At 44.7% G+C, this 14,094-nt stretch overlaps 1 protein-coding gene across 1 annotated transcript; it reads left to right on the top strand.

The window, feature by feature from the left end:
* Positions 1 to 7,433: 7,433 nt before the first annotated feature.
* LOC129516603 (small integral membrane protein 10-like protein 2A) lies at positions 7,434 to 8,802 on the top strand. Its single transcript, XM_055336126.1, has one exon. The coding sequence runs from the start codon at positions 7,650 to 7,652 to the stop codon at positions 7,854 to 7,856; it is 207 nt and encodes a 68-aa protein (XP_055192101.1). The 5' UTR covers positions 7,434 to 7,649; the 3' UTR covers positions 7,857 to 8,802.
* Positions 8,803 to 14,094: the final 5,292 nt, after the last annotated feature.

Below are 14,094 nucleotides of genomic sequence, written 5' to 3' on the forward strand. Positions count from 1 at the left end.
GTCATCTTATTTACATGATTATTGAGTGTCTTCATCACAGTTGATGACCTCTATTGGGCATTTATATGGAATACAAATGTGTTTATATTCTGTGGCCATTCCTAGAGGTCCAACCACATATTACTTTTCCCAAACCTTCTTGTCACCAGTACTATAAATTTTGTTCATTCCAAGTCCCTGAACATCAGGCCATTTCTCCTTCTAAGCAAAGTGAACCAGATTTACCACTTGAAACTATGTTCTCAGGTAAGATTTTACTTCTTTGCTGTCCTCTGGGCTAGGTGTGTGGGGTTATAATGCCACAGCAGTACAATGTCACACAAGCTGTATTTACATAGCTTTGAATCATCTACTCTTCAAACAACTGGTGTGATAGTTAATTTTCTGTGTCTATTTGCTGGGCCAAGGGAGGCCAAATAGCTGGTGAAACATTATTTCAGGTTTGTCTATGAGAGTGTTTCTGGAAGAGATTAACATTTAATTTATGACTGAGTAAAGAGATCACCCTCACCAATGGAGGCTAGCAGCTGCCAATCCTTCAAGGGCCTGAATGGAACAGCAAAGTGAAGAGAAGGAAAATGCAATTTTCTTGAGCTGAGATGTCCATCTTTTCCTGCTCTCAGACATTGGATGAAGTTCCTAGTTCTTAGGCCTTTGGACTTGGGCTAAATTACACCACTAGCTTTCCTGGTTCTCCAGCTTTCAAACAGTAGATTGTGGGACTTCTTGGCCTCTATAACCTTGTGTGTGAGACAATCTCTATCATAAATCTCCTCTTATATATCTATCTATATCTATATCTATCTATCTATCTATCTATCTCCTATTGGTTCTATTTGTCTAGAGAACACTAATACAACTGGTTATAGAGAGGTCCCTGCATTAGTCTGCTAGGGCTCCCATAACAAAATATCACAAACTAGGTGGTTTACAAAGTAGAAATTAAAATTTATTTTCTCCTAGTCCTGGAAGGTTAGAAGTCAGAGATAAGGTATCAGCAGAGTCGGTTTCTTCCGAAGGTCTCTTTCCTTGGCTGGTTTCTCCATGTATCTTCACACAGTCTTCCCTCTGGGCCTGTGTCCTAATTTCCTCTTCTTATAAGAACACCAGTCTTATTAGATTAGGATTTACCTCAGTGACCACATTTCACCTTAATTACCTGTTTAAAGACCTTAGCTCCAAATACAGTCACATTCTATCATACTAGTGATGAGGATTTCAACAGATGAATTTGGCAGGGTCAACAGGTCAGTCCATTAGAGTCCCCATGAAACCATATGTGTGGGTTGAGAAGGGGAAGGCAGTGTGGGAGACAAAGCCACACGAGGAGAGTGAACCACTGCTCATGAACTTTACACATGCCTCCATAATCTGCTGAAAGCTAAATCATAGTGTTGCAGGATTTCTTTTCCTCCACTCTTGGTCACACCACTTGCAACAACAAAGATGTAGAGGAGCCGAAGAGCAGTAGGCAGCAAGGTAAAGTTTATTGAGCGATAGTACAAAGCTCCAGAAGAGGGAGAGGACCAGAGAGGGTTGTGATTGGAATTTCTAAGCCTAGGAGTTTTTATGAGGTTGTGGGTGGACCATTTTAATCTGATTCACCCTCCATGCTCCTGCCACCCTATGAGGTTTTTGTCCCCGCACTCGTCTACCTATCAGGTCATTCATTGTTCACGTGGGCAAGGGCGGAGGGCTCCTCCCAGGGTGGTGTAGAATAACACGATAGGGCCTTTTCCTTTTTAAGTAGTTTACTCTTTTTTTAAAAAAAAAAAAAGATTTTATTCAGTCATTCATGAAAGACACACACACACACACACACACACACACACACACACAGAAGTAGAGATATAGGAAGAGAGAGAATCAGGCTCCATGCAGGGCGCCTGATGTGGGACTTGGTCCTGGGACTCCAGGATCACACCCTGGGCCGAAGGCAGACGCTCAACCACTGAGCTACTCAGGGGACCTTAGGTAGTTTACTCTTAAGATTGGGGAGTCCCTTGCCTCTGCCTTTCTCCTGATGATCCTCCATTAATATATAGCACATCTATTTCTAGTTCCCCCTGTATTCTTCATGAGCCAAACAGGTATGGGGATGTGACAGGGATCCCTAACCTGGAATTTTTTAGTCGTGAAGATGACCCTAATTTCTGTGAGTCTTCCATGCCTGTAGTGTTGGTTTTAGTTGACTCTTTTGAAAGGAGAGAGCCTAGGGGTTAAGAGCATGGACTCTGGAGCCAGTTACTGGTTTCATTTCTGGTTCCACCAATTACTAATGGGTAAGTGACTTAAACTTTCAATTCCTTATTTTCCTTTTCTGTAAAGGTGTACAATGATAGTGCCTACTTTGTAGGGTTGTTGGGCTTTTTTGTAATGTTATTTTGAGGAGTAATGTGTTAATATATGCAAAGTGCTTGGAAGAATGTCTGCCAGAAAGTAAGTGCTTTGTATGTTTGCTGTGAGTGCTGTCATTGGAAAGGGGAGGGCAGTTCCAGCCTTCCATCTGGCCCGTCTTTTTTTTTTTTATTTATGATAGTCACACAGAGAGAGAGAGAGAGAGAGAGAGGCAGAGACACAGGCAGAGGGAGAAGCAGGCTCCATGCACCGGGAGCCCGACGTGGGATTTGATCCCGGGTCTCCAGGATCGCGCCCTGGGCCAAAGGCAGGCGCCAAACCGCTGCGCCACCCAGGGATCCCTCTTTTTTTTTTTTTTTTAAAGATTCTTTATTCATGAGAGACACAGAGTGAGAGGCGCAGAGACACAGGCAGAGGGAGAAGCAGGCTCCATGCAGGGAGCCCAACGCTGGACTGGACTCAATCCCTGGTCTCCAGAATCACACCCTGGGCCAAAGGCGGCGCTAAACCACTGAGCCAGCCAGGCTGCCCCCATCTGGCCCTTCTTAACAGAAAAATTCTCACTGCACAGGTCAGGGAGCCAGTTGGCATGTTTGGCCAGTTGCTGGTTCTATTACAACTGAAAACCCAGGAACAGGGGAAATTACCACAGCATGAGTTTGTGTACCCACTGGGCCTACTATACATTGGATTTAAGCCAAAACTCCATTTATTTTTTAAAGATTTAAAAATTTTTATTTATTAATGAGAAACACAGAGAGGCAGAGACATAGGCAGAAGGAGAAGCAGGCTGATCTGAGGGGCTGTGACACTATCGTGGTGACCCGATTGTTTGGCAGAATTCTTTTCTTTTTTAAAAAGATTTTATTTATTTCTTTTAGACTGACAAAACATAAGTAAGCATTGGGGAGGGGCAGAGAGAGAGGGAAACCAAAGCTGACTTCCTTCTGAGTGAGGATCCTGATGTAAGACTCAATCCCAGGATCCTGAGATCAAGATCTGAGCTGAAATCAAGAGTCAAACACTTAACCGACTGAGCCACCGAAGCGCTCTTGTTTGCCAGAATTCTTTTCATGAAATGGGACATGCTTCTATTTCTGTCCTAGGGCTTCCATATTCCAGTAATCACCACCAAAGATCACTGTTAACCAAACCACTTTGATGGCCACTCTACCCAGTAACTCTATTCTGGGGCATGGTTATCAGTTAGCTTTTGCTGTAAAACAAACCCTTACAAGCTTAGAGGCTTAAAACAACAACCATTTATTTAATAACAGTTGTTAGTCATTGGCAGCTTGGGCCGGGCCATCCTGCTTGCGTCAGCTAGACTGTCACGTGTCTGTGGTCAGTTGCTGCTGGTGGTCTTGGTGACAGGACCACTAAGGGTTGGTTGGCCATCAGTTGGGGCTACAGGGATGATTGGGACCTAAGTCTCATCTGTTTTGTTCACATGGTGGTAGCAGGTTTCCAAGACTAGCAAGAGTACAGGCCCCAGTGCATAAGCACCTTCCAACCCTGTGCTTGCACTAGTTTTGCCAATATCCTGTTGACTAAAGCAAGTCATATGGTAGATTCAAGAAAAAAGAAACAGACCACCTCTTGTTGAGAAGATATGCAAATTTCATGCAAAATGGGATTCAGGAAAGGGAAACATTTGTTGCTATTTTTACTCTCTACCACAGGCACCAATTCCAACCCCCACCCCCACCCCTTCTGGACCCCTCTCCCTTTCAAGCACATCACCTAATCTCTTCAGAGAAACACTGTCCATTTTCATCCGGAGATAACTAGCTGGGGGGGGGCGGTTGGAGGGTGGTGGTAGAAATGCACTTATTCAGCCATTTTTCAAATAGATTTTATTTTTTTTTTAAGATTTTAAAAATTGTTTTAAAGATTTTATTTATTTATTCATGAGAGACACACAGATAGAGAGGCGCAGAGACACAGGCAGAGGGAGAATGCAGGGAGCCCGACGTGGGACTTGATCCAGGGACTCCCGGATCACGTCCTAGGCTGAAGGCAGGCACCAAACCGCTAAGCCACCCAGGGATCCCCAAGATTTTATTTATTTGAGAGAGAGAGTGCACAAGGTGGGGAGCAGCAGAGGGAGAGGGAGAAGCAGACTCCCTGCTGAGCATGGAACCCAATGTGGGGCTTGATCCCACAGCCCTGAGTTCATGACCTGAGCCGATGGCAGATGTTTCACCAACTGAGCCATCGAGGCATCCCTCAAATAGATTTCAAATAACCAGCTCTTTTGATGTCATCTTCCCATTTCCACTCTCCATACTTGGAGAGTGAAGGTGCTTCCTCCAGGAAACTGGCTTCTGCCTCTGCCTCACCTAGGCTTTGCCTGAGATTTTCTGGGCCCTGGTGCCCTCCCGTAAGACTGATCCTTCAGGGATCCCTGGGTGGCGCAGCGGTTTGGCGCCTGCCTTTGGCCCAGGGCGCGATCCTGGAGACCCGGGATCGAATCCCGCGTCGGGCTCCCGGTGCTTGGAGCCTGCTTCTCCCTCTGCCTGTGTCTCTGCCGGTCTCTCTCTCTCTGTATGTCTATCATAAATAAATTAAAAAAAATTAAAAAAAAAAAAAAGACTGATCCTTCAGATGGAGCCCATCTGCATTCATTCAGAGAATTTCTCAAACTCTTGGTCCTTTATCCTCACTCTTTCTACTAATTTTATGAATGAATCTACTTGGTACTTCTTTCTAATTGCTTCTTGATTTGATTTGGAGAGGTAAACACCTGTCTTCAATTTGGTGTCTTCTACTACAAAAGCCTTCAATTACATTTAAATCTATTATCTCTAGACCCAATATAGCAGTTAAAAAAATGTGTTCCTCCCATATGTACTAAGAGTGGGTGATACAGATAGAAGACTTAAGGTATATGCACTCTATCATGGGAAAGAAGAGCCAGGAGACTTGTACACTTTCCTAAAGACAATAATTTTAGCCTATTGCTGTTTATAGTCAGTATGTAATGTGAGGAAGGAGGCATTTCCTTTACTTAATGCGTCACTACAGACTATTTTGTCTTCTCTGGTTTCTCCCAGGGTAATGGTTGAGATTTTATCATTTCCAGGCTGCTTGTGTTGTTCTGCCTGTCTTAGGCAAAAATTTTATTTTTTTTAAGATTTTATTTACCTATTCGTGAGAGACACACACACACAGAGAAGCAGAGACACAGGCAGAGGGTGAAGCAGGCTCCACGCAGAGAACCCGACGTGGGACTCAATCCGGGGTCTCCAGGATCATGCCCTGGGTCAAAGGTGGCACTAAACCTCTGGGCCACCGGGGCTGCCCTTAGGCAAAAATTTTAATATAAAAATAAGCAAAGTGGCCAGGACTTACTACTAGGCATCCATAAGGAATAATACCTAGCCCATAAGGTATCAACATGGAAAGATATGCAAGATATATTACGTTTAAAAGCAATTGTCAGGGTGCCTGGGTGGCTCAATCCGCTAAGCGGCCAATTCTGGGTTTCTGCTGGGGTCATGATCTCAGGGTCATAAGATCACACCCTGTGTGGGGCTCTGTGCTCAATGGGGAGTCTGTTTGTCCCTCTCCCTCTGCTCCTCCCCCTGCTTGCTCTCTCTCTAAAATAAATATATAAAACCTTTAAAAACGCAATTGTCAGGGCAGAAGGTTTATGATTCCATTTTTTGCTCTGTGACTTGCGTGTGATATATGTATATGCCTTGCTTATTAATATATGTAAATAATTTTTTAAATGATTTTATTTATTTATTCATGAGAGACACAGGGAGGGGGGGGAGGCAGAGACACAGGCAGAGGGAGAAACAGGCTCCATGCAGGGAGCCCGATGTGGGACTCCATCCTGGGTCTCCAGGATCAGGCCCTGGGCTGAAGGCGGCGCTAAACCCCTGAGCCACCCGGGCTGCCCCAATATATGTAAATAATTGATAAAAACATATACCAATCTGTTAATAGTCTTTCTGATGAATTGTACCATTCTTATACTATATTTTTTATAATATTTCAAGGTTTTACAAGTGATCAGTAAAATAACACTAAAAGATTAAGAGATTTAGAAAAGTTGCTCAGCAACTTAATTGATAATTAAAGTGAATGCAAATCAGAGGAGTCATGAATCTTAATTATTACCTTACATATTGGTGAAAAAATTCCAAGATTAACACTCAATGTCGTATTGATCAACCACATGTATTAAAAAATAGAACTTCTTTGACCTCGAACACTAAACATATATGTTTATGTGATTGTTTGTGTAAATAAAAACGGGATTATATTCCTCATTCTTTTCTGCCACTTGAAAATTTATGCTTACAGTAACATTCCCTGCAACACTGTTTGGCATAAGAAAAACTGGAAACATTTAGAATGTTCATCAATAGGGGACTGGTTAAATAAATGATTGAACATTATTAGGCAGCATAGATGTTAGGGTAGTGATCAGTCGTCCAAGAGAGTGAGATAGTTATATATTATTGACTCGGAAAGAGCACTGTTTGAACATACCAAGTCTGAAAGTATATACAGTAAACGGAATGGTAGTTCTGGCAGGGACGGGGTGAAGAATGTGAAACTAAGCAGGGAATCGGCTTCCCATTGTTCTTATTGTTTGTACTGTTGAAAATTTCTAACCACTTGTTTGCATAACTTTTCCCATTAGAAAATACTAAAGATCTAAAACCAAATTTTCAAAGTCGTTTGAATAATTACAGCAGAAGGTACACATTTTACAGTTGAGAAAATAAAGAGGTTTTGTGTGTTCCTACTAGCTCACAGTTGAGGATTGAAAAAAAATTCCTAAAGGGATTTGAGGCAACAGGAAATGGGTTCACGCTTCTAAGCCATTGAAGATCATGTTTATGAAGGAACTCTTTTAACGTTTGGAGCAAGTTTCGTTTTGCTTCCATTAAAAAGGACCACCAGGAGGAGAAAGCCCAGTCTCCCGGGAAAGCCCTGCGCCCCTCCTCCTTCCCTCCCTCCTCGGCCTCCAGCCTCGGGTCCTCCCCCCGCCCCTGGTCCCCTCTCCCTCCCAAATCCAGGGGCTCACGCACTCCAGCGCACCGCTCGACCCCGAGGCAGCTCAGCCTGGCGGCCCGGCAAAGCACCAACAATCACGGATCGCCGCTGCCCGAGAACAGCCAGGAAGGAGGGCGTGTGCGGTGCAGCGCGGCTAGCATCTACCGCAGCCCAGTGGGCCCCCCACGCGGATTGCCCCCGCGCGCATCCCTCGGTCCGTCGATCGGTGGAAGCCCTGGGCTCCCTGCACTCGTTTGGGAGGCGACACCAGACCGATGGCGGCAGCGGCGGCCCTATCCGGCCTGGTGGTGCGGCTGTCGCGCTCCAGGGCGGCTCGTGGCTCCTACGGCGCCTTCTGCAAGGGGCTCACGCGCACACTGATGATCTTCTTCGACCTGGCCTGGCGGCTGCGCACCAACTTCCCCTACTTCTACGTGGTGGCCTCAGTGATTCTCAACGTCCGCCTGCAGGTACATATTTAGAGCAACTAACTTTGTGGCTTTCGGGAGGGGGGGGACTGGCCAGGATGGCTGGCTTCCACCCAGCGGCCCGCCCGCCCTAGGGCACAGCGCGCGCAGACTGGCGGGGCAGTCTCCCCACTGACTGCCTTATCTTTTCATGTACACGGGTGGCTGGAAATCATTTGCGGAAAGTCTACCGAATATCCAAAAAAGCCACATAGAATGAAAAAGTGATTCATCAGGAAATAGATAGAAGAACAGGAAAGAACTCTAAACTCTGAAAGTCTTCAGAAATACTCGAGAAGTTCTTTCAGCCGTAAAACGCAAAACAGCCAGAACGGGAGGAACCTTCGAGCCACAGGATGCTAGAAGTGGGTCGGGGGGAACAAGAGGAAAGGTTACTCAACCGAAAGGTAAACCTGAACAGCACAACAGCCCCGTTAGGAAGCAGATCTTCCCAATTAGAATAAGATGTGAACAGACTTCCAACTGAACGGAATGAGCAATAGATGGATTGAGTTAGAAGCTGGAAGAAATTAACAACGTGATTTGAAGGGCAAACGCTTCTTCATCCCAAAAGCCAAGGCAATGGCGAACAGAAACTACAAGGGGAAACAAGTATCTCAAACTGTGCAAGGAAAGCAGGCTTCGGAGAGGAAGCAACTTCAGTCGTGGCCGCGTTTTGAAAAGCTGCCCGGAGTGGGAGAAAGGGAATCCGCTCCCACACTAATTTGTGCAGCAAAACTCTGCGTCCACAGAGACCAGTCATCCCGTTCAGCTCTGCTTTGCATTGAACCATATTTGAAGAATCACTTCGGTGGAGACAGAAGTTACAGTTTTCCATTTTTGGACCAAATCTGTCAGCGAAGCAGGGAAGACTTAATGATGGTTATAGAACCGGATGGGAACATTAGCCACTTGCACAGCGCAGGGTCCAGGCAACAAGTGGGAGGGAAAAGAGGAATTGGAACTGGGCTGGCCCGGGGCCCCGGGGCCGGGGCGGGGGGCGGGGGGGGGGTCGCTATTCTCATAAAGCAGGAAGTCCAGATTCTGTCTCTAGTTGAAAGAATAAGGCAGATTTAGGGATCATATTATTAAAGTGAACAAGGTAGCTATTGGGAGATTTAAAAATAGTGATTCGGCCATACTGAGGGAGGGGGAGGTGCTGAAACAGCAGGAAGACAAAATTCCTCATGTTATCAAGTCAAAAAAGAGTAATTAAAGCATGTTCTTAAGGAAGAAAGGATGTAACTGCTAAACAGGTGTAAACATTTTTGCCTCTGGCTTGGGAAACCGAGCTGAGCAGGATGGGCAGGGATTTACTACTTTTCATTATATGCTTTTTTTTTTAGTATTTTATTTTATTTTTTGAAAACTAGGTATTGCTTTGATTAAAAATTAAAACTTAATAAAAACTGAATTGACTGCAAGTAGAAGGAAATTTGGGAGGGGTAGGAGCTGGGGATGGGGACAAAGCCAGGGAGATTCTGCCTTCCTATCTTTCTGCAAAAGTGTATGTGCAGAAATGTATGTGTATGTGTCTCATACACATGAGTGTATGTGCCTCAAATGTTCCTGAACAGTTCCATGAAGTACGATTTTTTGGCTTCTCACACCAAACATAGACCCCAGGGAAAAGCTTTAAAAATAAAAATGGGGCAACCCGGGTAGCTCAGCAGTTTAGCGCCGCTTTCAGCCCAGGGCGTGATCCTGGAGACCCAGGATTGGGTCCTGCATTGGGCTCCTTGCGTGGGTCCTGCTTCTCCTTCTGCTTGTGTCTCTGTCTCTCTCTCTCGCTCTCTCTCTCTCTCTCTCTCTCCCCTCTCTCATGAATAAATAAATAAATAAATAAATAATCTTTTAAAAAATAAAAATGGCTGGGACACCTGGATGGCTCAGTGGTTGAGCATCTGCTTTGGCTCAAGCCATGATCTCCAGGTCCTGGGATCGAGTCCCACATCAGGCTCCCCACACGGAGCCTGCTTCTCCCTCTGCCTGTGTCTCTGCCTCTCTCTGTGTGTCTCTTATGAATAAATAAACAGAATCTCTTTAAAAAATAAAAATTAAAAAATTAAAGTGGCCAGTAATCTTCAAGTAGCCCAGAACCTCCTCACTCTCTGAAACTGCACATTTCTGCAGTGCCTTAGTTAAGGTAAAAATATACATTTATTTATTTTGTAAAACTCACAACTTTTCAAAACCGTTTTCCAGGTTTATCAAGGTGTAAGTGATATATAACACTGTGTAAATGTAAGCTGCACAGACTGTTGGTTTGATACACTTCTGCACTGTGACATGGTTGCCACCAGCATCAGCTGACTTCTCCTTCACATCACATAATTACTGTTTTTTTTTTTTTTTGTGGTGAAAACATTCAAGATTCGTCTCCTACTTGGTAACTTTCTTTCAAGTATATGATAGAATATTGACTGATCTCAACGTTGGGACTTAAATCCCTAAAGTTTCTTCATCTTTGTTTTTTAAGATTTTATTTATTTATTCATGAGAGAGAGAGAGAGGAAGAGACACAGGCAGAGGGAGAAGAAGCAGGCTCTCTGCAGGAGCCTGATGTGGGACCCTATCCTGGACCCTGGGGTCACACCCTGAGTCAAAGGCTGAGCCACCCAGGCATCCCAGTTTATTCATCTTCTAAGTGGAAGTCTGTACTCTTGGACTAACATCTCCTCACTGCCCCTGCCCCCGACCCTCTGGTAACCAGTCTCCTACTCGGTTTCTGAGGGTTTGGCTTTTTTCAACTCCAAGTATAAGTGAGATCATACAGAATGTTGATGGACACTTTGACAATTGCCTCCAGATGTTTAGACGAGGTGCTGATTTTTTTTAAGATTTCATTCATTTATTCACAAGAGACACAGAGAGAGAGAGAGGCAGAGACACAGGCAGAGGGAGAAGCAGGATCCATGTGGGGAGCCCGACATGGGACTCGATCCCGGGTCTCCAGGATCACGCCCTGGGCTGAAGGCAGGCTCCAAACCTCTGAGCCACCCAGGGATCCTGAGGCGCTGATGTTTTAGTGTTGGTCATATTAGAGAGCAGGTGTTCTAAACTAAATGCCCCCACATTAGTATAGGGATGCAGGGCAGGCCGCCCCAAGATGAGCCATTTTGACATAAACATCACTTTGAGTCAAAAGCTTTGAGAACCCAGCAGAAGCCGCAAAAGCTATTTATCTTCCCCTCAACTGCCTGCCCTTATCAGGCAGAGAGCTGGGAACAGAGTATCCTCTTTACCTAAAAAACTTATCTGTATAACAGAGCAACCTTTGTTTTCCAAACATCTCTCCCCTTCCTGCTAATGGTCTTTCTCCCCTTTTCTTTTCAGATCCTACCCCTCTCCTGAGCTCCTAGAGGCCTTGTGTTGCCTCATTGTTTCTGTAATCTCCTGTCTGTGTGGGTTCCATATTGGTCCGCCATTAAACTTGACTTTCTGCTCATCTGTCTCATGTCAATTTGATTCTTGGGGGAGGGGTGGTGGTGGCAAGAAGTCCTTGAGGGTCAGAGGAACTTCCTCCCCAACAGTAGGAGCTTGGTTCAATAAAAATAGCACAACTATGCGACACCAATTGAGCTCGGCAATTGAACATTTGTCTTTGGCTCAAGACGTGATCCTGGATTACCAGGATCAAATCCCACATCTAGCTTCTTTCATGGAGCCTGTTTCTCCTCCCTCTGCCTGTGTCTCTGCCTCTCTCTCTGTGTCTCTCATGAATAAATAAATAAAATCTGAAAAAAAGATAGCACAACTATATAAAGGAGTACCATGTAGTCCTTTAAAATAAGGATTCTTTTATCCAAGTGGAATTTTTTTTTAATTTTTATTTATTTATGATAGTCACACACACACAGAGAGAGAGGCAGAGACACAGGCAGAGGGAGAAGCAGGCTCCATGCACCGGGAGCCTGACGTGAGACTTGATCCCGGGTCTCCAGGATCGCGCCCTGGGCCAAAGGCAGGCGCCAAACCGCTGCGCCACCCAGGGATCCCTATCCAAGTGGAATTAATCTAATAGGTGGGAAATCAGAGGCAGAGAGAGAAGCAGGCTCCATGCAGGGAACCCGATGTGGGACTCTATCCCGGAACCCCAGGATCATGCCCTCGGCCCAAGGCAGGCACTCAACTGCTGAGCCACCCAGGCATCCCATGGTGATGATTAGTTTTTAATCATGTTTTTATTTAAGTTGTGAGACTTTTATATTTTTGGTATAAGATTCACTCTCTGGTGGGTGCCACAGATGCTAGAATTTGGGGAAAGCTTAAGGTAGGCTCTTGATTCCCAGAAGCCTCACCTTGTACTCCCAGGGCCCTATGCTGGTCATACAAGAGGCTCAGACGGAGCTCAGCCACTTACGGAGGATTTGAATTCTAACCAAGGAAACTTGTTTTAATAAAATATTAAAAGCATTATTTATACCAAATACTCAACATAAAAGCAAATCGGTTTCAATGTGGAAATTGTAACTAATTAAATACCACTTTCTTCCCAGAAATCATATCTTGCCCATGAACAAAGATCAAATGCGTACATTTCTAAACAGTAAACAGTTTATAATTTTTAACTTGCAAAGAGCACAAGCTTTTGGTTTTGTGTTTCACTTTTCAAGTTATTTATTAACCTACTCCCTTCCGTGCTCATGCGTCCTTCGAGAGCTGAGTATCTCTGGCAACCTTTACATTGGCTTATTGTAGTTCGATGCAGTTCTCTTGAGCATAGCTAACACTACCCTAGAGCAACATACTTTAACTCACACTTTCCTACAGAATTCTCTGAAAGCACCAGATGGGAAGGGGCTCCTCTCTTACATGCCAAATATTTTCTCCCTTGACTCTATCATTTCCTCTTCCCAGGGCCTCTCCTGATAATACCAATCATCTGATTTGAGAGGCACAGATGCAGATTCCAGACCGGGACTTCCTCAGTCTGGGCTTCTCTTGTGACCCTTGGCCTCCCCCCCTCCTTGGACGCAATTCCTAAACTGCCTTCAGACTCAGACTGGTTCTGGTCTGAATAACGACTGGCATGGGCACCCTTCTCCAGAAACTTAAAGAGACTGTCTCTGGCATCTTTGTCCCCAGTGTAGGGGTAGAAGTGGTTGGAGAGTTATAAACATTGTCTTTCAAGACATGACTTACCAGAAATCCCCCTTTTGATGTTTTACTGCGAATCTAAGAGCTGCACTTAAAATCCTTCTCTTTCCATCACCTGTCTTTCTACCCTAAATACTGCTGAGGCCTGGAGTAATGAATCCTGGGAATTTTCAGCAGTTCCCAAAAGATAGGGTGTTAAGTAGATAGAAAAGTAATGTAGAGTATAATAACCTTGTCCTCCTTAAATTCCTAGCAGGTACAAACAGCCTTCTTCCATTCATAGGATTCCAAAAATATTTCCTCCTGGCATAAATTAATTGCTCAGTGTACAACCAAGAACTACACATATAAGCATTCCTAGTCATCCTAGTTGGAGATGAGGTTTTGGGGCCTCTGTTTATAGTTCAAGTTCTCCCAGTCATGATCCTTAATTGCTCTAGCTCTGCAACTATCACAACTTGATACTGACGTTCTGCAATACCATGACCTAAATGTTGAATTCATCACCACCACGCTATCCTATTTACAAATGGAAGAGGTGAGAGAATTAAAAAAGCAAGTAAACAATCATCAGGGACACACAGGTAGAGGGTACAGTCCTGATTTCTGCAAAAGCCACGAGGTGGTCCTGTCATTTATGATTTCTCTGTCAACCCCATGTTCTCCTTCATTCCTGAAGAGTCTGAACCCTAGATGGTCCTTTGTAGGGTTGCAGTACTCTGTCGTGTGCCCCCTTGGGCTTGTAGTGAAGAATTAGGGGATTAGGGAATATCCTAAATCTCATCCATATTCGTGCTTGTCCTCATTCTACAGCATAAACACCATGATCACCGATTTTGAGTGACTCCAGGAACTAAGAGTGGCTTTATGGAGTGGAACCCTGGTTTCAGACCATACTGGATGTTTTTCTTCTAAGAAACTAAAACCTCTAAACCAGCAGAGTAGAAGTAATGAGAAGTAAAACTTGCAGATGGGTTAAGTGCCATGATGAGAAGCACTTCCTCTATTCCCACCCCTTGTTCCTAGTCTTGCAAGTCTTGGGAGTGGGAGAAATACATGTTCTTTCTCAGGTTCACCCATTGGCCGTGCTGCTGCTGACCGACGGAGATGTCCACATCCGTGATGATGGGCACCGGGCCACCATCTCACTGAG

This window comes from Nyctereutes procyonoides, unplaced genomic scaffold, assembly GCF_905146905.1.
Source record: "Nyctereutes procyonoides isolate TBG_1078 unplaced genomic scaffold, NYPRO_anot_genome, whole genome shotgun sequence".
Taxonomy (NCBI): domain Eukaryota; kingdom Metazoa; phylum Chordata; class Mammalia; order Carnivora; family Canidae; genus Nyctereutes; species Nyctereutes procyonoides.